This window comes from Colletotrichum scovillei, assembly GCF_011075155.1.
Source record: "Colletotrichum scovillei strain TJNH1 chromosome Unknown Contig00001, whole genome shotgun sequence".
Taxonomy (NCBI): domain Eukaryota; kingdom Fungi; phylum Ascomycota; class Sordariomycetes; order Glomerellales; family Glomerellaceae; genus Colletotrichum; species Colletotrichum scovillei.
The window spans coordinates 438,539-462,015 of record NW_023336259.1 but is presented as its reverse complement, the minus strand read 5'-3'; the positions used below and the strand labels follow the sequence as shown (position 1 = coordinate 462,015).

The 23,477-nt window shown below is 52.7% G+C and overlaps 6 protein-coding genes across 6 annotated transcripts; 2 read left to right on the top strand and 4 right to left on the bottom strand.

Annotated features, from left to right (window-relative positions):
• Positions 1-4,621: 4,621 nt before the first annotated feature.
• On the bottom strand, positions 4,622-6,737 carry HER10_EVM0011844 (HhH-GPD superfamily base excision DNA repair protein). Its single transcript, XM_035481261.1, has one exon. It carries the CDS (start codon positions 6,253-6,255, stop codon positions 4,843-4,845), a length of 1,413 nt encoding a protein of 470 aa, XP_035338955.1. The 5' UTR covers positions 6,256-6,737; the 3' UTR covers positions 4,622-4,842.
• A 2,868-nt stretch (positions 6,738-9,605) lies between these two features.
• HER10_EVM0010453 (uncharacterized protein) lies at positions 9,606-12,412 on the top strand. Its single transcript, XM_035479912.1, has 5 exons — positions 9,606-10,470; positions 10,574-11,202; positions 11,256-11,384; positions 11,439-11,573; positions 11,623-12,412. Exons 1-5 carry the CDS (start codon positions 10,298-10,300, stop codon positions 11,769-11,771), a joined length of 1,215 nt encoding a protein of 404 aa, XP_035338842.1. The 5' UTR covers positions 9,606-10,297; the 3' UTR covers positions 11,772-12,412.
• A 2,150-nt stretch (positions 12,413-14,562) lies between these two features.
• HER10_EVM0011687 (ubiquinol-cytochrome C reductase complex 14kD subunit) lies at positions 14,563-16,030 on the bottom strand. Its single transcript, XM_035481111.1, has 3 exons — positions 15,461-16,030; positions 15,203-15,365; positions 14,563-15,144 (listed from the first exon to the last, which is right to left on the bottom strand). Exons 1-3 carry the CDS (start codon positions 15,700-15,702, stop codon positions 15,046-15,048), a joined length of 504 nt encoding a protein of 167 aa, XP_035338947.1. The 5' UTR covers positions 15,703-16,030; the 3' UTR covers positions 14,563-15,045.
• Positions 16,031-16,322: 292 nt separating this feature from the next.
• On the top strand, positions 16,323-19,557 carry HER10_EVM0001761 (uncharacterized protein). The gene is made up of 2 exons (XM_035471496.1): positions 16,323-17,737; positions 17,800-19,557. Exons 1-2 carry the CDS (start codon positions 17,200-17,202, stop codon positions 18,588-18,590), a joined length of 1,329 nt encoding a protein of 442 aa, XP_035338015.1. The 5' UTR covers positions 16,323-17,199; the 3' UTR covers positions 18,591-19,557.
• On the bottom strand, positions 19,316-19,838 carry HER10_EVM0007092 (uncharacterized protein; the record flags this gene model as incomplete). The annotated part of the gene is made up of 3 exons (XM_035476658.1): positions 19,316-19,487; positions 19,684-19,733; positions 19,812-19,838. The coding sequence occupies 3 exons, from the start codon at positions 19,836-19,838 to the stop codon at positions 19,316-19,318; spliced, it is 249 nt and encodes an 82-aa protein (XP_035338523.1).
• A 274-nt stretch (positions 19,839-20,112) lies between these two features.
• On the bottom strand, positions 20,113-22,653 carry HER10_EVM0003187 (uncharacterized protein; the record flags this gene model as incomplete). Its single annotated transcript, XM_035472871.1, has 2 exons — positions 20,113-20,202; positions 21,442-22,653. 2 exons carry the CDS (start codon positions 22,651-22,653, stop codon positions 20,113-20,115), a joined length of 1,302 nt encoding a protein of 433 aa, XP_035338157.1.
• Between the last annotated feature and the right edge of the window lie 824 nt (positions 22,654-23,477).

Here is a 23,477-nt window from a genome sequence, read left to right as displayed (position 1 = left end):
GGTGCGGTGATACATGTAGGCTGGTGTCTGGTGAAGCTACCAAGTATTTAGTCTGCCGTGTTAGTCTCTCAGATTTGGTCAATGAAGACGCCCTACTCCAAACTAGAGTCGAGTCCTGTAGTAGTAGGTATCTCAGCTGGCACGGCGCCGAGCTACTCAACTCAGTTAACTTGGGACTCATCAATGTGCTACGGCGTAGACGGAATCCCCGTGAGCTGCCGCTGCTGTGGATATGGTGTCGCGACGTGCAGGTCTTTTGCGTTTGACGCTGGCAGGTTGCAGACAGACACACTGGCATTGGCAAAGTCTGTGTTATACGTCTATCTGATCACTTGTCTGTCTGTTCAATCTGTCGCGGCTGCAGCAGTCAGTGGGCTGCTTCTTTGGCAGGAATTCTGGGAGGATTTCCTCCAGTATTGTGAGCAACAAAAGTCCGTGTTTTTTTCTTGCTATCTACAGACACGCCTCCGGCCCCCTTTTTCCGCCAGAGTTTATCTGCCGGTCCCGAAGCCTGAGCCTCCTTCCTCTCACAAGGTCCCAAGGAAAAATTCTCTGGAGCCTCTGCATGGGGGATCTGCTATCAAGACTTTTCTGTCCTTCCTTGACGCATCAGGATGGAGCAAATGGCCGTAGCAAATATTGAATGGCTTATAATCTGATTAGAGTGATGATGGAATCGCAATGGACACAAAAGCCGGCCGCCATGGCATCAAGTTTCTGCAAATAACCCTGCTTCCACCGGTCTGGCGAGATTTGAAGGTCTTGGTTTCTGGCCTAGCTCCGCCCATCGGGAACCACTTTGGAGCAATCCATCTCCCTCTTTGCACTAGTACAGGGGCAAGGAGCAGAGATGAAGAGTGGGGATCAATTGTACTGTTTAAGTGGATCTCTTCAGGAAAGGGGGGGTGTTCCTTGTGAAGAAGATACGTACACACACAATACACACAATTCTCTCCATCTTCCAAAGAGGCACGGCCAGAGCGAATAATCACCACACACACTCTCTCTCTCATACACTTTGACACACCAACATAGCTTATGCAGACACACAGCTTCCCGTCAGTCAGACACCTCAATTGACAACAGTCAGCGAAAACCTTACATCTGTCTCCTCTAAAAAGGCAATTCGACTGCCTGTACTTGCGAGGGCTGACGTCTCTGCTGATATATAGGACGAACGTGCACATGCGCAGTCAAACATGAATCAACAGACTCTCGCCCCTACGAAATCCCCCCCAAGCACAGAGGCGAGCACAGAGGCATTCCTCGTCCAATTTGTTCATTGCCTGAGGACGTGATTGATCCAACTTCTCATTCTCTCTGTCACGCCTCGACCGAAAATTCTGTCCGAAAGTCAATGCGCTAGGCCGGCCGATGCGAAACCTTCCACTTATTGTGTGGTCTCTGGACCATTCTCGACACGAGCGCTCACATTTTTACATCATCGAGTGCCTAAGCACGAGTACCCATTGCCTATGCAAATAATTAGTTGGTAATGGCAGCACAACCACACAAAAGCAACAAGCACAAGCAAAACAAACAACAAAACACAGCAGTCATGAATGATCATCCGCCTCGCCTCGTCTCGCCTCTCAGTGCCTCCACAGATCATGTCTGTACCTTACATAAGTTGCTGCACTTGACCCTGCGCAGTAAGGTCAGGCCTCCCAAAATGGAGGTGGATGGACATGGGAATGGCCGACGGACTCTCCCACTCTCCAGTTATCCCACACAAGGCCCTGCCAAGGTCAGACGCGAGAACCAGCCCCAGTATCCACTGGCCGAGACTCTGAGACTTTGCACCGCGGCTGCTGGAAAGCCTGAACCACCACGACCAGACGATGCCTTGGCCAACGACACTCACCGGTGACCGCCCACCACCAATCTACTGCTGTGTTGATAGCGCCTGAGGCCCAGTTGGCAGTGAAGCCCCAGCCGGGACTTCCTTTCTCTTGCAAAAGAGTCACAACTCAAGGACTCCCAATCCACAATTGGCCCTCCTTCCGCCACCAATCAACATCCACCGTCTCGAACCAGGCTTCTTCTGGCAATCAATCTGCGGTCCGACCTGTTTTGTTCACACACCCACGACACCCAGTCCGTATTGGTACCGATGGGTGCCGCCAACAACCCGCTGCCCAAAAGCTCCTGCTCGAATCATCGAGGCCTTGCTCAGCTGGCATCGAATCCCCATCGTTGATCGCCTCCATCCCAGAGAAAAACCATCGCAAATGGTGCCAAGTTTGTACCAGGTACATTGCCCAGCGCGCCACTACCGGCCGCCGCGAACAAGAAAGAAAAAAAACCGCAGGCTACGTCGGCCATCCATCCACAAATTGTTTCATCTTCTTGAGCGGCACGTTGTTTTGATTTACAGATCCATCAGGTCAGGATTGCTAGCACCGCCAGGAGCCGCTGCAGTCAATGACGCAGTTGCTCGGCCATCCGAATGATTGTGGGCACGGCCATGGCCTGGACTCGACAGAAACTGTGACGAGGGTCGGGAAGAAGCAAGTTTAAAGCACGTTAATAACTTCGGCTCAAACATAGTGTATTGAGTACGGATGGCGGCTCGCAGGCAGATATCAAATCATGCCTGGCTCGCGAGTCGCCCAGGCCTTCACTTCAGGCTTTGCATGGCGGCCTCGATCAGGACTGCAACCCACAGACAAGAAGTTGGCAGTGCAGATAGCGCGACGCGCTCAACAAGAGCTTGGCTGTGTCACTGGTCGCGGCCATTCGTCGACGGCTCAACACTGACGGCAGCAAAAATGCGGGCATACGGGGGCTTGCTGTAGTCCATCTGCAATCATCGGCTCTGTCAGTTAATCCTATCTGCAGTGTTGCTGCAGCAGTACGGTGGTGGATGAGACGGAGTCGATACCCGGAACCAACCACGGCGATGTGACCCTCATCTTTCATGGGCCCTCACCACCATCAACGGCGACGGCACGACATTTCGCTGTCGTGTCGCGTCGCTAGCCATTTCGACGTCTACTTACACTGACGCTAAGACCTTTCCAAGAATACGCCAACACTGTTCTACGAAACCAGCGAGCCCGAACTTGCAAATGGCGGCTGAGCGCTGACGACTATTTGCCTCCCACTGGTCCATCCTCGGCTGGGTTGTTCAGCGGCCCACGACAGCACACTCAGCCGCGACTGGTCGGAACTGAAGCTGCCTCCCAGGTTGTGTTCTGCCACGATGCCGCACCGAGACAATGAGTCAAAGTGGTATATGGATACAGCCACACAGGTACAAATCAATATCGAATGCTCGATGGCATTCTTGCTGCCTTTTCGCCCCAACCACCAGTGCCTGTCTCGCTCCCCCGAGATTTGCCATCTCTGTGTTCAATGCAGTCTGATGATCAGCCGATAGAAATCCACCAGAAATAGGAGGTCGGAATGGCAATACGGATACAAGCGATAAACGAAAGAACTAGCAACGCAGCAAGATTGCATCGCTGCTACGCACCATATTACCACATGCCAGTCTTCATTTTCGATATCTCTTGCTGCATCTTGTTCCCGGACGGCTCGCGCGTCCCATCCTACGCTAGTGACACACCCGTCACCCCCGGCTTGTCCGCGCTCATCCTAGCTTCACAATCTCTCAGGCTTGCAGGGGGATACCCAAGACTTCCAGGTTTTCCAGTGGCTCTGCCAGCTGCTGTGGCTGCCGTTTCTGAAAACCGTCAACGGCACGAACGGCGCTGGCCAAACAGAGTGCTTCCGAAGCACAAAGAGTGCAACGACCGATCTTCCATCGCGGCTGATCTATGTCACGGGTGGCCGTATGCCGCACAGCGAAAATCTAGGACAGACATCTGGACTCAGACGGCTGCTTGGTATTACTCTGTAGATCGCCTTGGAATATCACTCGCAGCTTCCAACACAAAGTCCTAGACTCTACAGTCTTAATTTCTGTCGTAGGGCCACGAGAACGAGCGTCATGTGTTACTCTGCACTTTGTAACGCGGATAATACCTGGTGCTCTTCAGCTGGTCAGGTTCTGGACTTTTAGTAACAACATGTTCATCCTGCGACAAGACTTCAAACATCGACATCCTTGGCTGACGCACGTTCAACCCCCATCTCACAGTCACGATGGCCCAGATGGAGCATCCGCGTGGAGAAAGCTTTCCCGTTCCTGCCACGAACCGCTTTCGTTCTGCCTTAATACGGCCCGCGGCAGCTGCAAGCTCCCGTTGGCCTCCCGTCGGGTTTCGGTGTCGCTGTCGTTGTCGCAGGCTCGTCATTTGCTTGTGGCACTCATGGCCGGTGCGTCCAGTCAACTCGCAACGCCTCGCAACTCCAAACACAAATGGAGAGCTGCGCCGCTTTCCCTCTGAGGCTGAACATTGGAACCGTCCGCGCGCCGTACCCTCGGGGGGGCCAGGCAAAACCCTGAAAGTGAGAGTCTAATTCTGACTGACGCACAAGGCTGGCAAGCCTGAAAGCTTGATTGATTTGCGGCATTGTGGTAATCCTGAATGGTGTTGAGTAGTTGAGGGACGACATGGGTACGTTCATCGTGATCTTACCCGCAGTCCGCTTGACCATTACTAAGAGATTGAAGATAATTTTGTTTTCACTGCCGAGAGCTTTAGCTGGAGAAGTTTGGCTACGTTTTCGTCTGGCTCTGGCCCTTCTGGGTGTGCGGCAGAGTCGATATCTCGTATCGCCGGGGATTTCGTATCCTTCCTGGACACCCCACGTGCCTCATTGGTGATGTCTGCAATTTCGCGATATTCGAGATGGAGACTCTGAATATCGCAAGAGTGGGCATGGTTTCCGAGAGAGAAAAGGCTATTTACTGTGTAGTACGTAATCCGACTGCTACTCCAGTGTGCTTATATCAGTCTCCTCGACCCTCCACATATACCACATGAACACGCTACGATACGGCGCAAACGGGCTCGCCATCTCCGTCATGTCCTTCTCCGACATGTACTTCCACTTGCCGCCGCCCTTGGCCTTGAGCTTGGCCACGTCCCGCCCGACAAAGGCCGCCATGCCCCTCTGTACGCCCAGATCGCCCAGCGAGAACACGTCCATCCTCTTGAGGCCGAAGCACGCAAACATCTCAACCGACCACAGGCCCAGGCCCCGGACGGCGATGAGCTTGTCCCGCACCTCTTCGTAGGGCGCCTCCGCCAGCATCTGGGCGCTCAGCTCCCCTGACGCAAACTTCTCAGCCAGGCCCTTGATGTACTCGGCTTTCCGCTGTGAGAGGCCGGCGGTGCGGAGGTTCTCGATCGAGCGGGCGGCTACCTCTGACGGCTGGGGAAACTTGTTGGAGGAGGACCCGGACTCGGTCGACTCGGCTGCTTCGATTTTGATTTCAGGCTCTTCGTCTGTTGTGAAGAGGGCGACGAACTTGTTCTTGATGGATCGCGCCGCGGCGCCCGAGACCTGCTGGGAGATGATGCCGCTGCAGAGACTCTCAAAGGGGTCTACTTTTTCGGCGAGGCCTTCGGGCGAGAAGACGCGGCAATAGTTTTTCTCGATGAGGGGCTTCATGCGCTCGTCGACCTCGATGAGATGGCGGCATGCTTCCTCGAGGATGTTGTCCGTGGTTGTTCTTTTCGCACTCCCACCTACTCCTAGGACACTACCCGTCGGTGCCTTGGAAGGCGATGCCGCCTCGGCGGACCGAGACGCGATCACCCTCGACGTCTCGGGTGAGATGACGGGGGCGTTGGTAAGTTTCGGGTCAGCGAGCCGGCTTACGGCCTTGGCCCTGGGCTTCTTTACGGTGCCGTTGACGCGTTCGGCGATGAGGCCGACGGCGCTCGGGGTGGGTGTCATTGGTGGAGGCGGAATGGGTGTCACCGGGCCGGCCTTGGAAGCACCCCGTTTTCTCGGCGGTGTGACCGGGTCCGAGGACGGAGCTGGATCCGTAGGTGCGGATTCTGCCGGGGCCTTTCTCTTCCGGCTTTTTGGGGCCGATGAGATCGCCGGAGGCGCTATGATGGTGGGAGGCGGCGGGATTTTGATGTCCGTTTGGGCGCTCAGTCGTGCTGATCGCCGGGACGCCATTGTTCGTGATGTCTTTTCTGGTGACGACCTTGATGATGAAGAGTGATTTTGTAGATTCCCAGGTGATGTTCGACTGATGTGGGTTATTGTCCGGCTGCCGTGGGTGAATAGAGAGTCGCTCAAGGTGAATATCAAGTGATGCTGTGGACGTACAAATCCCCGTGCAGCAAAAACGGAGCCCACAGAATGACGGACGAAAAGAACCCTCATTCAGACGCCATTGGCTTTCAAAAAGGTACTTGTCAAATTTTTCAGTCGACGAAGAGTCGGAATCTGGGTATCGAATATGTTGTTCACTTGGTCGCAGTAGCAGTACGTCGCAGTTGCACCTGTAGCAATGTCGTTGGCATTCACGGCAACGACGAGGTTCACCAGTGATTGAGGCTCCGAGCCGCCACTCGGCTGGCACCACCTAGTGCTTTGTCATCTTGAGTTTGGGGGCGCACGGGGAGGAGGATGAAGGTGCTTCACTGCTTTTGGGAAAGGGAGCTTCCCGCTTGGATCGACGCGCGCCTGCCCTTTGGAGAGACCAGCTTACTCAGCTGAGGCCTGGTTTATCCTGTACGCAGTACTGTATTATCATGGTCGGATGAACCAAGTTGGTCAAGGTGAGATCCTGTGACAGAGCACAGTCCCGTGAAGCTAGAGGCAGCCAGTGACGGACTCTGATCGGATTGAATGATGCTCGTCCGATATACCAGTGGCAACGTATCTTGCCGTGTTGACTGTGCGAACATGGGAATATCATGATACCAGTGTTATGATGTGGTCCCGTTTTTACACCCGATGTCGTATTCGTTATATACGAGGTGTAGCTTGGGCTGGTTTTGCTGATTTATATCATGTGGCCAACGGTCACTGAGTACCATTTCATGTGTATACGAAATCGAATGCGAAACCCGGCTTCATGCCCTTCATCAACCACACGAGAATAGGTAGACAACTGACAATCAGTCACCATGCTGCCTGATGTGTGGTCAGTGGTAGCCCAGTTCCTTGCTTGAACGCAGGATGAAGAGCTCCCATAAAATGGACGTTAGCATGTTGCTATATTTAAGGGTGACAGATCACCGTCGAATCGATGATTCGATGGTGCTGTGTGCATAATTGGGCCGTTGCCCCCCGGAGTTGTGGACAGCATGCGGTGCACGCGACCAACGGCCTGACCAGGCGGGCGGGGAGTAGGAACGATCAGCAAGACAGTTTTCGAAGAGCAACATCTTTTGCATCCATTGGTTTCCCCTACCTCCTGTAAGCGCACCTTGTAAGCCGAATCAGGAGTTGACAAAATGCACACGCAACGGCGGAACTGTGGGGGGATAGGATCCATCGTCTATGCCCGTGATGATGCCGGATGACGACGACTGTTGCTCCATCTGATCCATGGCCGGCACGCGGCCTGGACCTTTGGAAGACCGGAGGTGAAAAGCATTGTCCCTTTCGCTGCCCGTGAGGAGACAATCGCGGAGCGGAACAGACGAAAAGAGAGGGGGGAAGAGGGACGCTGGAGACGAAATCTAGAAAGTTTGCTGTGCATTGGCGGTCGGAGAGTTGAACAGCTGGAAGTATCTCCATTTTTCTGTCTTCCGGGTGTGACAATCGCGTGCGTGCGTGAGTGGGATAGTGGATGTGGCGGGTTGGAGATTGACCGCGATCCCTGCCTTTCCCTCCCCCCCTCTCTGTCAAGTCTCCATCCATCTCTCTATTCTCGCCGTCTTCCCGTGCCATGCTTTTCCTAAGACTTTGCCAGGGGTAAGGGGGTTGGCTGGAATGGCCTAGCTTGTTGTTTTGACGAAGAATTATCTTGGGCCGAATCGTCTCTGCTTCTCGCGAATCCTAGCTTACAGTAGTACAGCTGCAAGAAGAGCTTGAACTTTCTTGGTGCGGATGAGAGGAATTGAGCGTGCCATGTGAGTGGTGAGTGTGTGCGTGCGGCGTGCCACGGTCAATAATAACGGTTGGACGAATCGAGATGCGGATAGCGGTTCTAGCCCAGGCATTCGCACAGGCCAGCATCGGGGAGTCGCTACCTGCGTTGGTATGTGGTGCCGTAACATCGGATATTGAGCAAAGCAAGGGTGGAGCTGCGTGCCATCGGCGCCATCTATCAGTAAAATAACATTAGGAACTGAGCAAGTGAGGTCTTGAACGACGGGGGAGAGAGCCGTAAGCCATCGTCCATCGGGCCTAGGGTTCGTAGCGCCGTTGAACTGACAAAGTGACAGCAGTCGAACAGTACTCCGTAGAAGTAGTTCGTTGTCAGGCTTCTGGGCCGGTTCGAGGACGCCTAGCTTCTCGGGCCTCGGTAGACGAGCGAGTTCTTGACATTGGGTGCTTTCTGTATTCAGTCCGGTTAGCGATTCTGCAGCCTCCCATATGCACCAAGAACGCCGGGGAGGATATGGTGATTTCTCTACCGCGTACATAGTAAGGACACCACGCTGTTAGTGTTAGGTGTTCCGTGCTTGTGCGGCCGGGCACCCTGGAGAACACTGGGGTAGGCCTGCAAGTTTTTCTGCTCTCCGAGAGATAACCTGTCCCTAGGCGAGCGGTTGTGTCATTCAGCTGATTGCCCGCTGGCTACTCAGGCTCCCGCTCCTTCATGCTGAAGTCTAAAGTCTGAATTCGATGGCAGGCCACAAGCCACAAGCATCCAGGATTCTAGATTGACTTGCTGACAGATGGACGGTAGAAAGGGGGCGCGTGCTTCCCACGAAGCCCCCGTGTGTTGATCCTGGAAAGATGAGCGGGGAGACACGCTGTGGAATTGGATTGCAGTTATGAGGTCCTCAGAAATGGACGGGAGAATAGTAGCCGTAGGACAAGGAGAGAAACACAGAGCCCAGAGGAAAGAGCAAAGTACCTTCAGGTTGCGGCACAGTGTCTCCTGAGTCCAGAAGCGCTTGGCAGCTCCGGCAATCTCGCGTGCTGAGGGCTGTCGGTACAAGACGATACCTCTGCTAACCTGATTAAACTTTTTGACGCTTGACCATTGGCTCATTCTTCGTATTCTGCTGCTGTCGAGCCGCGGGTTGCAGCTGCTTTTGCACCTGTTCCAAGGTCAGCCAAAGTACCTACCTCAATGGGCAGGCAGACAACTATTACCTTATAGAACAGTCACGATGCGGGTGCTAAGGTAAGGGTCCAGCAGGCAAGGTTGGCGAGTTCCGTGGTTCGGGCCAATGTGTTCTCTCCTCTCTGTCTTTCTCTCTCTCTCTCTCTCTCTCTCTCGTCTACTGCGGATTGAGGCAATAAGCTGTGGTCTGTACGCTTGAATTCAGAGAGTATGGTGGTGTGGTGCAGAGTAGGTACCTACCTAGGCAATACCGGTAGGTAAGGTGAGAGAGGTGGTGAGGTACTTGGTGTAATCTTCAAGTTGAGTGTGCCTGCCCTCCATCTCCCGCGTACTTGCATGTACCCTGCCTCCCACCAACCCAAGCCTGCCTGCGCCTGCCTTGCCTCGACGTGCCTTAGCCTATACCATCCAAGCCTGCCACACCAGTCGCTCTTCCTCCCGGTCGACCCTTTTTTTTCGGGGCCCTTTCAGCATTGGCGTGGCTCCTTTCTCAATTCCTTCCCCTTCCTGCTGGGCTTACCCGAACGTCCCTCGCTCTTGGTCTTCTTGCCCTCGACAAAACTTCTGGCCGAATTCATCTCGCATTCCCTTTGAGGACCTCAACAAGGTTGGAAGAGCACCAAAGTACACCTTTGCACACCCGCCTTGAGAGCGCGAACTGCATCGCACCGCATACCACCTTATCCTTCAACGGGATCCCTGATACTGAGTCGCCCTGCTACCTATCTCTGGACCTCTCAACCCTTATCAACTCAATCGACGACCTTTTGGCTTTCGTCAGCCTTGGCCCACCCCCTTCTGGAGACTGTGTGCTGCAACCAGTGCTGTCTATCGGACGACACGAAACTGCCCAATCAGTTAACCTCCTGCTTCCGTCTGCCTCAGCAATTTGATTATCGACTCGGACTTGTCTTGGGGAGGCTTGTGCTACTTCATCTTTTGTTTGCGCGACATCACCGACCGTCGGCCGCCCTTAAGCGATACTTGCAGCTCCAACCTGGCGCAACGACAGCGACGATAAGTCAACAACTACGACCTCTAGAGGGCGCTCTCACGTCTGCAATTCTGCGACTGTGGACACTCGCCGTGCCGGGGTACCTATCGGTCACTTTCTTCTTTCTATAAAGACGCGTTTTTCGGGTGGTGTCAAAGACCACCCTTTCATTCTCAGGAGCCATGCTTCTTCCCAAAGGCGGAATCAACTGGAAGTCTGCCCAGGCAAGACTACCTCCCACCAGAGCAGTATGGTCCTTCTTGACTAGAACGCGCTTTCTTCTCCTTGTTGCCCTGACCGGCACCATTCTGCTACTATGGCGCGGTATTCGCTCCTCAGCTTCGGAAATGCAGAGGTAAGTTTTCACCTACGTAGCGATTCTCCCTCCTTAAGGAGCGCGATGTTTTCCTGCGATGCGCCGCGAAAATAATAGCTTGCTAACTTGCGACTTTGCGCAGCTTCTACTGCTGGGGCCCCGCGAAACCCCCCATGGAGATGTCGCTCAATGAGCAAGCTTCGTGGGCCGGTCACCTTCAGACCCCCGTCATCTTCAACCACCACGAGCCCCTGGAGATCAACCATACCTCCATCATCCACGTCGACCTCAACCCTATCAAGTCCACGCGCAAGGCCGTTACCAACGAGGAGCGCGTTCTGATTCTCACGCCTCTCAAGGATGCTGCTCCGTATCTGTCAAAGTACTTTGAGCTGATTGCCGAGCTGACCTACCCTCACCACCTGATCGATCTCGCCTTCCTTGTCGGTGACTCCAAGGACGATACCCTCGCCGTTCTCGCTTCCGAGCTGGACCGCATCCAGGGCCGTCCTGACAAGATCCCCTTCAACAGCGCCATGGTTGTCGAGAAGGACTTTGGTTTCGAGCTTAGCCAGAGCGTTGAGGAACGCCACTCGTTCAAGGCCCAGGGTCCCCGACGAAAGGCCATGGGCAAGGCTCGCAACTACCTCCTTTCTGCTGCCATGAAGCCCGAGCACTCTTGGGTCTACTGGCGTGACGTGGACATCGTTGACAGCCCCAAGAAGATTCTGGAAGATTTCATTGCCCACGATACCGACATCCTCGTGCCGAGTAAGTACATATTTCGCATGGCCACGACATGGAAATTGCTGACGATATGGAAGACATTTGGTTTCACCGCTACCGCGATGGCCGTGACATCGAGGGTCGCTTTGACTACAACTCTTGGGTCGAGTCTGATAAGGGTCGTAGACTGTCAGCCAGCTTGGACAAGGACGTCGTTCTCGCCGAAGGTAAGGGATGCTGCTCCTAGTACCCGTAAGTGGATGCTAACCACAAGCGACTAGGATACAAGGAGTACGATACTGGACGCAGATACATGGCCAAGGAAGGCGACTGGCGCAACAATAAGGATGATGAGCTCGACCTCGATGGTATTGGTGGCGTCAACATTCTCGTAAAGGGAGATGTCCACAGATCAGGTTTGTTCACCTTGTGCCTGAAATACCGAGCTTTTTCTAATCTTTGCAGGAATCAACTTCCCGTGTTACGCCTTCGAGAACCAGGCCGAGACAGAAGGCTTTGCCAAGATGGCCAAGCGTGCTGGTTACCGAGTCGTCGGTCTACCCAACTACGTCGTATGGCACATTGACACTGAGGAGAAGCCCGGAAACGCATGATTTCATTAAGGATGCGTTTTTAGCCTAATTCCTTCCGATTGTACGACGATTTTTTCCGACTTGGTCCGCGGAATGCGGCTGGCGGAGCACAGCACTGTATGACCACGTAACGATACACACACATGGTACTTGGGAGCGTTTCACGAGGAGGCATTTCCGGATACTGGTCCCAAGCTTCTTGGCCCACGAATAATGGGTGGGAGGCCAAAGTGTTGGTAAATGCCTCGGCTGCTCTGGTAACCACGAGCTCGACTTTGCGCCACATATATATCTGACGACAACCTGACCTTTCTTTGGCTCGACGTCGGTTACTTGAATGAGCTAGCCATGAAACGCAAGACGGACGAAAAGAAGAGGGATGCTCTTTTGGCGACTCATACCGCATGAAAGGATGCCTCGCTGTAATAATAGACTTGGTTACATCACCCGTTAGCATAGGAGGGGGAAAGGTAACGCCCAACATAGGAAGGGGAGCCCCCTATTCGGCCTCGGACTTTGGTATGTGGTGACGCAAGCAGCACTTTATGGAGAGAAGAGTTGCTTGGTGAAGTTTCCTCTCGACGAATGAGTGTGATATCTAGGGTATGAGGAAACTCTGGAGTTCAAAGAGGCGTAATTTATACATTTTGATTTGTCCCGAATCACTCTCTACTGTCTGCCGTGCTGTAACCCCGTTCACCTTGATATATGGTCCGATAGGCGCTGGGTAGGGTCATAGCCTGAGCCTAGTCGGCTGTCTATCAATAACAATCTGGTTCGACACAGGACTGCGGTTGGCCTAGCCTCTACGCCTATACAGGCAGTGGATAAATATGCTCCTGTGTCCTAGCTTATTTCACTCTTACTCTCAGATCAGCGTGTCGTGCCCGGGCTTCGAGCAAGCAGAAGTACTCGTCAAGCCAAGGCCTTGACTGATGCGTGAAAAAGTCTTGCGATAGCCGTCATTATTTTTTTACTTCTCGTGCCACTTGAGAAGGGGGGGCGGGGGTTGTTTCGTCTTGTAGACGGGAAGACACTTTTCACAATGTCATTATTCATTCCTTTAAACAATCCGGGATTTTCGAGTTTGACCGAGCAATCCACGAACAAGACCTGAACGACATGAATTGGTCAACTGTAGTAGCCCCTCGCCCGGACCTTTCCTCCCCATGAACGAGGTCCCTCGTTCCCTTTGAGACCGTTATCCAGGTGACGTACCTACCTCACTCTATCTTCCATTAGGCATCCAAGGTTATATATACCACCCCCAACATCGTTGCTGTCACCAGTACATCAGTGTCCGTGTAGGTCGGCGGGTCGGGTCAGGCTGTGTGCGAAGTGGCCAAGTGGTCAATATAACAAATACGCCAATGAAGTCAGAGTTTCTGGGTCGACTAAGGGGTGCATGGTTTTGATCTGGGCAGGGACGTGAAACCAAATAGTATTGTTTTCCCTCCTTTTTTTCTTCTTTTGTCGTCTTGCTTTCTACTCAAAAAGGGGATATCGTGCGGTTTCTCTGTTTGGTCTGGAGGAAGTCTTGAGATATTTTTGTGCATACAGTTTGGCGCAGTTGAGAATACGTGGAAAGCCGTGTTTACTTACTCGAAATGTAATGTAGTCAGTTCCATGGGCCTCTCCTTTTGTCCAACAATGACCTGGTGTCTTCTCGGCACGGCCGTGCTATGACCTTGATTCGTGTATCGAAATGGAGACCGCCCTGCGATTCCTGTTATTAGACTCCCTAGTATATGACTCTCTGCCATTGTTCTTGAATGGTGTCTTATTATCATTCAAGTTCAGTTAAAAGTGTCTGAGAAAGGGGTGCTCTAAATTGGGAGCGTAGCAACCTGCCCAGTTGCCACTCCTTTGAATCCAGCGAACAGCTTTGGAGTGCCCGTGCCATTTTTCATACCTAGACTGTGAGGGTACGTGTGGCAAGTAAGGAATACTGAGTCCGCAACAGCCCTTTGAGGAATAAGGTCACTTGGAGTCGCCACTTTGCTCGAGCAATGAATGGCAAGTTGCGCAATCTCGCCTTGAATCTTCCAGAGGGTGAGTTGGGATTATGTAGAGTTACATTGAGCACATTTGGAATAATCTTTGCATGCTGAGAAATGTCTCTCGACATATTTAGCCCTTGCATAACCACAAGTGTGCTGTAAGTGAGCAGGGAACCGTGAATTTTGGAATTTTACTACTTTTGTGCCGTCTTGCTGGGCATGAGTGAGAAGAGTCACTCGTCAGCCCTTCTCCTCAGACAGTTGCCCGTATAACAGAGAGGAATTCAAATAATTGTGACTAATGGGCGATGTGAGATCATCCTTCACTTTGCGGACGTATGCATATTTATTGGTAGTCACCCTTATTGGGGGCTCGCGGAAACTGAAGCTTGGTGCTAAATTGAATCCACCGAGGATTCAAAATGAGAACAGAATACTTGACGGAAGACGTTGCACAGTCAAGAAGCCCACTATAATTGCGGTTCAATTCGTCAATATACACACTACCGGGCAGTTAGACACCATCTCCTTACAACGATGATCTTTACTTCTAGACCGGCAGCGCAGTCTGGATATAGAAGTCTTTCACTACATGATCATTCTGGATTCATTGATTCAATGAGTAGACCCCGAATTTTAATTGTATGCAGTTGAGTAGAGTTGTGGTGTTGATTCCGACATCTCAGCAACCTCATTGATAGCACCGCACTGTCAATTGGATCACGCAGATCATGGACGCGACAAAGTAATTGCCATCAATTAACATGATAAATAATGCAATAACACAACCTGTTACAATTGAAATGCGAATGCCCAGGCAGTGAGAAATTTGAGGTAGTTCGACAGCGACAGCATCGGTATACTCAACGACCCTCAACGTAGTAAACGCCGTCGAAGAAAGTCGTTACTCATGATGTTGATGTACCATGGTGGGTCTGCGGGTTCCGACCAGTGAGAGTGCGTACAATGTCAGCTAGCTTCCGCGAACCCGGGCCGGGGGGGCAACCGTGAGAACGTCGATATTCCAAGGCCAAAAAAAAAGTGTCATCAATTGGTGCTATTCGAGCGCAGCGGAACCTGTAAGTGTAGCAGGGAGTTCCAATTGACGAGAAAGCAACCCCCTCCAAAGGTCTATACATAAGGTACACGAACCGCCTGGCCCCCCCTGGTCTAAATTTCTGTCGCGCGCCCGGCCAGGCGATTCTCCTTCGTCATACTTTACAGCATCGTGCGCGCGGCTCGCTCTCTCCGCCTCCTTTCCGTCCAAACGTGATCCCCCACCAGGAAGATGTAGTTTAGTGGTGCTTCTTCTGGACCTCCATGGTCTCGAAGGCCAGCCTCTCGGCCTCTTCAGCCTGGATCTGCTGGATGATGGGTCCGAGGTAGGGGTAGTCCTATAGTCGAGGGTCAGTCCTCATGTTTCTCTTCGATTCAATCGTTCGGCATGCGCACCTCCTCGGGCTTGGTCCACTCGTTCTTGGGCAGGAGCTTGTGCTGGTAGGAGAGCTGGACGGCGCGGCGAATGCGGTAGACGCGGTCGTAGGACTCCTTGGGAGAGAGGCGCTTGAGGGCCTTCTGGACGATATCGGTCTCCTCCTCGATGAGGTCGTCGAATCTGCAGTCGAAGAAAAAATTGGCAATTAGTTTCTGTGTCGTCTTCCGGGGCCTCGGTGGCAATTGCTGTGGTCGGGTTGTCGAAGAGTTGCTTACCTCAAGCCGAGCTTGCGGTGGCCGGCAGCGTTGGCGTACCAGTTGGAGAAGGGGACGAAGATGCTCTTCAGGAAGGGGCGGGCAAGAATGCCGTCGGCGAGCTGCTTGGAAATGAGCGAAGTCATTGTGGCGGCTATGTGGTGCGTGGTGGGCGCGGAGAGGAGAGGTTTCGATATAATGCCGCGGAGTACGGTTTTGCGGATCGCCTGAGGTTGGGACTCTATGGGAAATTCGTGGAGCATCCCGGAGAGGCGCAACGATTCGGGACGGACAGGTCATGTGATTATCCTTGAGATTCCGGCACGCGCCACATTGTCCGTGTGGCTGGTGCGAGGGTAGTGTGGCTGGTGAGAGAGCTCGACAGCACGGACCACCGAGAGGCAGAGGTGCAGATTTCGTGATTGGATCCGGGGCCCGATGAGGTAATTGGAGCTACCAACGGGATGCCCGCCCACGATAGCACCGCAGACCCTGCTACGGATGATTGGGAATTGCATTTTGTGGTGCTGGGCAAAGCCGCAGGGAACCGGCGGAGGTGGAGCTCCCCTTCTGTGGTCTGGAAGCTTGAAACTTTTTACTCTGGGCTTTTTGGGATTGCGATTCAGAGACTTTGGACGTCGTCTGAGACGTCTTTTGGACACTTGGCGTCTCTTGTCTTTTTTGATCGCAGCTCTTCTCACAAGGATATTTGCAACTGTTTGGAGCGAAATAGACATCTTACCAGACTGCATAGCTGCCAGTCATTAACGTGAGACAAACGATACTGCGTCATCTTTCGTTGCTAATCATCCAGGGCTGCAAACAAGAATTGAGAATGTCGGCAGCTCCCGGGGTTTGAGCCAGCACCCGAGGAGAGCTTCCCGTCTTCCTCGGTGGTTTATTCATAGTCCTATTCTCTATGGTACCTACCAGACGGTAACAGGCAGCGGGCGCGTCATCGCGCAGGTCCCTTCCTTCAGCAGCCCATTTCACCCGTGGACCTGCTCCGGCACATCTTATCCAGCGCTCCAACTGCTCCTTCCTCCCTCCCAGCCCACTAGATTGCGCCTGCCTCCACCTGTAAGAGTACCCTGAACGTGGGGACCTCCTGCCAAAAAAGACAGCCGATAGCTCGCATCATTTTGCTCTCGTGCGCCGTCCCGCTCCACCTCGGCGCTTTTTCGCAATATCCAATCTCCAACTCCCCCGACTGCGCTCCCACTGCGTACCGTACCGACTACCACCACCACCACCACTACCTCTCGTCCTTCTCCCCTTCTCCGCCGTCCGCCTCCTCTCTCACCCCTCACTTCCCGATCCCGTGTGCTTGGGAGCCTCCTTCTCGCCAGAACCGTTCTCGATTACCTGCCCTAGACAACTGTTTCCCCGCAAGGCCAATGGGCTGCGATAACCGCTAGTCGTTCAGTGTCACGGCGGCGTGGGAGCGTTCCCCGCATACCGGGACACTTGGGAAGGTCCAGCATCTATCCAGCTACCAGAGTGAGACGTACACGACAGACACAAACGGAGAGACGGGCCAAGAGGAAAGACGCCAAAGAAGCAGCACGGAAGTCGAACAAATCACGACGAATACACCGAGAGAACCGGCTTCATTTTACCCGCACTTTGCTTCGCATTCAGTTCTCCGTGAACCAGCATACATAGCAGGACATCGCCGCCTTTTCCTTGCTGATACCGTACCCAGCTTGCGCCTAACCTCCGCACTTCTGAATCCCGACCATCCTCAACAGTGAGAGGGGATGTCTCACGACGAACGACCCGACGCTGAACGAGGCGCACCGCACCCCAACGACGAAGAATATGGGCCCTACCCGACCTCGACATATCCCAACTACAGCAGCTCGAGAGCGTACCCAGCCACAGCTCCTGCCCGCGCAGCGATAGCTGCTATTGAAGAGGCCGTTGCTGTCATGCCCACCAACGAGACGATTACTGCCTTTGAGCGGTGGGCAGCTGGCGCCTCCGATGCCCAGTTCAACGCCCTGTCCGGTGCTGTGGGAGGATTTACCTCGGGCGTTGTTACGTGCCCGCTCGACGTTATCAAGACCAAATTGCAAGCCCAGGGTGGCTTCAACCCGGTTGAGAAGGGCAGACATGTCGGACATGGCCCGAAGCTTTACAATGGATTGCTTGGCACCGCCCGCGTGATTTGGAAGGACGAGGGAATACGCGGCATGTACAGGGGACTCGGCCCGATAGTACTGGGTTATTTGCCCACCTGGGCTGTGTGGTTTACCGTCTACAATAAGAGCAAGGACTGGTTGAAACACCGTCATGGTAAGTGGAAGTCTCTGCCATTAGGGCGTTCTGGGGTTCATGTTGGCTGACTCGAGATACAGACAACACGGTGTTGATCAACTTTTGGTCATCCATCATCGCTGGTGCCAGTAGCACTGTCGTCACGAATCCCATTTGGGTTATCAAGACTCGCTTGATGTCGCAAAGCGTTGCCCATGACCCGGGCAAGTATCATTCGCAATTCCCGAGATCGGGTAACACCCCGACTTCCAGACCGACAAATCACAGCTCATGGCACTACCGGTCAACAATCGATGCGGCACGCAAAATGTACACCTCCGAGGGCGTCCTTTCCTTCTATTCTGGTCTCACGCCCGCCTTGCTGGGACTTACGCACGTGGCAGTGCAGTTCCCAGCATATGAGTATCTGAAAACGAGGTTCACTGGCCAGGGTATGGGAGAGCCGACGCAGGGCGATTCGCAAGAGTCGCAATGGATGGGGGTGCTGGGTGCTTCGATATTATCGAAGATCATGGCGAGCAGTGCTACATATCCTCACGAGGTTATCCGCACGAGACTGCAGACACAGAGAAAGCCCGTGGGAGGAGCCGAGTATCTACAGGGTCTGGGAATCAAAGTCCCCTTATCCGAGGACGGCAAACCGCAGCAACCGTTATCACCAAAGTATCGCGGCGTGGTCAGCACCTTCCGGACGATCCTCAAAGAGGAGGGCTGGAGGGCCTTCTACGCTGGCATGGGCACTAACATGATGCGAGCGGTGCCGGCCGCGACAGTGACGATGCTGACGTATGAGTTTGCGATGAAGCATTTGAATCATGCGAGGAGCGAGGGCAAGAGGAAACTAGGAAGGGGCAAACCTGCCGAGCCATGATTTGGCCTAGCAGAAGCCAGAGAGCGGTCTCATTTGGAAGAAGACAGAAGTGGAGAGAGAGAAACTTGTCAAGACAATATGTGCGGTTTAGCAGTCTCGAAGGGAAAGAGAAGATGTTGAGATTAGGAAATAGGGATGGGATTTTCCAGATACCCTTAACTTTGGTCGTCAGGTATAGACAAACTCGATTCAGGTCACGGAAACCAAGCAATAGTTCCCCTTTCTTTACTTGAGAGATGGTATCTTCGACCTATCCCTCCCTCATCTTCATCACATGCAAACGCTGGTCTCCTTTTTATAGTTCACACACGATTTCGGATAACTAAGGTAGTTCACAGTTGAGAGGCAGGGAGCATGGCATTGTTTATTCCTACCGACGGGAAGTAGGGCGGCTCACTTTTGTAGCATTACATTTGTTTGGCGCGGAGTATACAAGGAGTTTGATACGAAAAACACACTGAAGCCATGTTTATGTTTTTTTCTCTTCTCTCTTTTGGTATTGAGCAGTCCGCAGTTGCCAGAGACAGAAACGTGGGCAGAGAAGGGTGGGGAGGTATAACTACGTTAGAAAAACCGTGAAACAAAATCCAAAAAAGAAGAACGAAAATTAACCCGCGAAAGCCCTACTGCTTTCCTCCTTGCCCTTGAACTAGCCTTTTGGTCTGCAACTCCTGATACAGAGGGCCAGTGATCGATCCTGTGGGAGATGTGGCCTCTCTGTGTGTCTATCCGGTGAACTTGCCGCGCTGCGTTCGTTTAACACAGCGTGGTTTTGGTGCCACGCTTACAACGTCAAATGCATTGGAAACCTCAAGACGGGCTACCGTTGCTGGGCCCGTGGCTCGGGCCGTGAGGATGTCTCTGCACATGGTCAGTTTCTTGATCCCGAAGTTCCCGCTACATTAAAGAGTTGTCCGAGGGAACTGGCGGGTGGGAAGACGTACGGCCTGATCACGCGCCGAGCGGATTGAAGAGCGGGTGTACCTGGTTCGATATTAGCTTCCACCTCGCGATCCTTCTGAACAGCGGACATCCAAAGAAGACGTATCATCATGTGAACCTTGAGACTGATGACCCCAAGTGTGAGACTTACGCGAAGAGGATACAGGCCATCGTGAAGGCGGCTAGAGGGGCCGTGATGGTCTATGGGGAAGGGGGTTGTTGTCAGTTCAGGAGGTTTCCTTTGTGTAGAAAGTTTCAAAATTTTCGTAATCACCTTACCTTTGGTGTCAGGTTTCCCTTCTTCATCTTGTGAGCATCGCCCGACCGGAGGGCGTGTGGTATTGTGTGTTTTGGGATGCGGCGAGGTTTGAGGTTTCGCGAGGGTGAGAAGGGGTGTGTGTAAGTGAGGTGAGTGGGATCATGGATGAGATGTCGATGGGCTGATTGTGGTTAGAGGATCGGGGACCGGTGGGGTTATGCATGTATCCGGGATAAAGAAGTGATTATAGGCATATGATGTTGGCTTTGCGCTGGAGGGTTTGCTGAACCGGCTTCGGTCAGTCGTACTCAGGGACATGTGTTATGATGCCGGAATTATGATAAGGGCGATTAATGAGGAGAAACGAGATAGCTGTAGTTTCATGAATGGTGATAGTTCTTGGTATGAGTGCTCTTTCGTTATTCAGAGATTGATATCCGGTGTTTTGGCTTATCGGGGCTTGACTTACACCACCGGTATGTTGTTGTTCAACCATCAGTATCTTCCCAAAGTCACAGGCATATGAAGAGAGGTTGTGAGACAGAATATGACAAGACAGGCCCGCATCCTGCAAGAAAACCTGCAGGCCATTTTAACTCATCCTTGGGTAGACAAACACGACTCAGAATGATGATGCAAGGTGATGATGCAAGGATGTTAACAAGTGCGAGAAAAAGCGGATTTCACGTTGGGAGAGTGAGGGTGGAGAAAGCAACTAGAATTTCGGTGCGTCTGCCAGAGAAGACAAAAAAAAAGGAGGAAGAAGACTAATATGAGGGACACCGGGAGAGGTCATTGGAATGATACCAGAACACCACGGATTTCCCCAAACCGCCAAAAATAGCTAACTCACGAGAGCCTCATCTGACAAGAGTGGGATTCGAACCCACGCCAATTACTTGACTAGCACCTGAAGCTAGCGCCTTAGACCGCTCGGCCATCTTGCCTTGTGTGATCGTTGAGAATATCAGCTAGTGTAAGGTTCTTGCTTGGGTTCAATTGGATAGGTGGTCCAGTAAATCCCATAGGTGGTCCAGTAAATCCCACGAGGATCTCACAAGCGCCTTCAGCTGCGTCATGAGGAATGATGCTGACTGTGACCTCTTTCTCAGTGCCGTCAGACAGCCGGATGTTGCGCGAAGCCGGAGCCGTGCTTTCCGCAAAGTACTCTATTGGGCATAATGTAATCGCCGGCTGCGGCCAGGAAGGTAAGAACTTGCGGCCGCTTCGCCCTATGACCATGTCCAACATGCGAGTGGCAGTTGTGTACGAGGTTGATGTTTCATCAGACTCGCCGAAATGGTCGATCATCCATCTACCCATTTCGTCTTCTTCGTAGTTTAGCAAAGCTGCCCGGCATACGCTGGGTGCAAACATAGAGTCAACGATGGCGCAAACAAGTATGACTTTTTCGCCGCCCGAACGAAGAGAGAATTGTAGAAAACGAGCTTCCACCATGTTCCGTACTGATCTCCGCCTGTCATTGTCGAGAAAGACTCCATTTAAGCCATCCCAAAGCGCTTTAGGTTGTGCATGGAGAGTCCCAAATGGACCATTATTTATGAGGTGGGTATCGACAGAAACGAATATTGCGTTCTTCAACCTGGTACTCTGCAAGTCCAAGGCCGCTTCGGAAGTCAAGTGACGCACCAGCTTGAGAGGCTTAGGTTTTTCGTCGGACACCCTCACTTTTAATTTCCGTATGTCTGGCAGGCTTGGTGTAGAATTGTCTTTCGATCCGAGGAACTTTGCGATCAAGCTCCAAGGCTTGTGACGTATGAAACCGGAGGGCGTTTTGGCGATCACGACGCCGATTGCAGTGGAAAAGCTGGCGTCGTACCTGTTTAAAGGTAACGTCTTAGGAAAACCTGGATCTAAAAAGCTGTAATGTAGCGGCAGCACGTATCCTGCCTCGTCCTGAGTGCCAAATTTGTGGCCGAGGTCATCCAAGTACCAGAGAATCGTTTGGATTGAAATTTTCGTCTTGGTCATGGTAACTTCAAAGTCTTCAAATTGCATTATGTTGTCGATCAACTTCAAATTTGAGCAAACACTGAAATTGGACGGTGACTTTGCAAGCAGCCCGCTGTATTCTTCTTGTCGTTCTGGATCCGTGGCCGATGAGGTCCAGGCAAGTAGGGATAGGTCGTTTGTTTCTTGCAGAATCTCAAACTGCAGCCGTGCAAAGGCTTTCTCGCCTTCGCCGTACAGCAAAGGCATATTGATATCAAAAATACCTAGCAGGCAATAGGCAGAGTCTTCGGTTCGAGTAGTCTGGCGTTTCGAGGCCCAAGACATGCGAGTTGCAACGGGGACTTTGAGTAGAGGAGCCTTGCCAATAAGGATGGCCTCGTCGATGCCTGTGATGGACGATAAGAAGGGTGACAAAGATTCCTTTGAACCAAGTAGCTGCCAGGACGCATTGTAGAAAGTGACGGCCTTTGGCGCCAGCAGCTCTTGCAAAGTCCAACCCCGGGTAAACCACCGGGAATCACCTAAGCTTTCGAGGAATGTGTCCGAGCTAGCCAAATCGTCCATATCGGAGAGGTAGGCGAAACAGACCCATGACCGGTTGTACCAGCGGAACATTGAGTTGATGGCCTCGGATAGTTCAGCGCTTGACGTTTTGTCGATGCAGCAAGTGTCGACCCATACGTAGTTCAATTCTAGGGACTTGGCCACTCGGCATGAGTTGGAAATCTTGAGGTAACCGGCCTTTTTCCAGACATCATCGTCTCTCTGGGTTTTGAGTTCCTGGAAAGACACTTCTTCGCCGCCCCATGTATGAGAGAGGATGGCATAAGGAAAATCTGGCTCGATGAACTCCTCCAGCTGAAGGGTATCGACGTTGATGAGCCACATGGCCGGTACTTGCAGCCAGACAAATGTGGTTTCTCAGGGACAGCAACTAATGACGTATGGGGTCTGAGGAATGAAGTAAGAAGGCTAGTTTGGCTGCAAATAGACGAGGCAATGGGTGTGCACGTTGACGAGAGGAAGGTGTTTTTTAGCAGAGTGGAGGAAAGACGAGATTTCGAAGAGATCGTTGCCTCACTTGAGACGGAGTTGAGTCAATAGCCAGAACCAACGAATAAGAATTGCAGGTTGCAGTTGGAAAGATGTTGGCATATGAGAAGGTGCATATGCGTGTTGGAAGGCGCCTACACAAGGCGCCTACGCTAGGATCTGCCTCCGCCTGCCTCTGACATCTTGGAGGAGGCATTGTTGGACCTGTATTCTCATCAGGTCAATGATGGCATCTCGAACACTGACTGCCACCGGAGCAAAGTGAGATGTAGCAAAGAGATTAAGAGGATGAACGCAAAGCACGGTGTGTAAGAGACAAAAGTGTCAATGACGGCTGGTTGCTCGGCAGGTGAGATAGCGTACTTAATCTCACATCGGTGACATCGGCTTTTAGGCCCAGCCATCTGGTGTTTCCCCCCCACAGCAAGCCCGACGCCGGAAGGGCACCAGAACGTGCGCTCCCTTGGAGGCTAGCTTCACTAAGACCGCCAGCTCGGGGTCGAGGAACGCACGGGCAATGGTCGAAAAGCTTACTGGACGATGGACAGGGGTGCGAAGACTTTCTTCACTGTTGAGAATGAGGGAAATGGCAGATGAGAGGTCAAGAGAGGTCGGGCGGCAGGGAAACAGCCGAGAGCACGAAAGACACGAACTGATGG

Excerpts from the sequence above, each read along its gene's own strand:
- HER10_EVM0010453 (XM_035479912.1), top strand. The coding sequence starts at position 10,298 with ATGCTTCTTCCCAAAGGCGGAATCAACTGGAAGTCTGCCCAGGCAAGA. Across the intron at positions 11,203-11,255 it reads TACCGACATCCTCGTGCCGA|ACATTTGGTTTCACCGCTAC; the intron begins GTAAGTACATAT and ends ACGATATGGAAG. Across the intron at positions 11,574-11,622 it reads GGGAGATGTCCACAGATCAG|GAATCAACTTCCCGTGTTAC; the intron begins GTTTGTTCACCT and ends TAATCTTTGCAG.
- HER10_EVM0011687 (XM_035481111.1), bottom strand. The coding sequence starts at position 15,702 with ATGCTCCACGAATTTCCCATAGAGTCCCAACCTCAGGCGATCCGCAAA. Across the intron at positions 15,366-15,460 it reads CACCGCAAGCTCGGCTTGAG|ATTCGACGACCTCATCGAGG; the intron begins GTAAGCAACTCT and ends CTTCGACTGCAG. Across the intron at positions 15,145-15,202 it reads AGTGGACCAAGCCCGAGGAG|GACTACCCCTACCTCGGACC; the intron begins GTGCGCATGCCG and ends CCTCGACTATAG.
- HER10_EVM0011844 (XM_035481261.1), bottom strand. The coding sequence starts at position 6,255 with ATGAGGGTTCTTTTCGTCCGTCATTCTGTGGGCTCCGTTTTTGCTGCA.
- HER10_EVM0001761 (XM_035471496.1), top strand. The coding sequence starts at position 17,200 with ATGTCTCACGACGAACGACCCGACGCTGAACGAGGCGCACCGCACCCC. Across the intron at positions 17,738-17,799 it reads CTGGTTGAAACACCGTCATG|ACAACACGGTGTTGATCAAC; the intron begins GTAAGTGGAAGT and ends CTCGAGATACAG.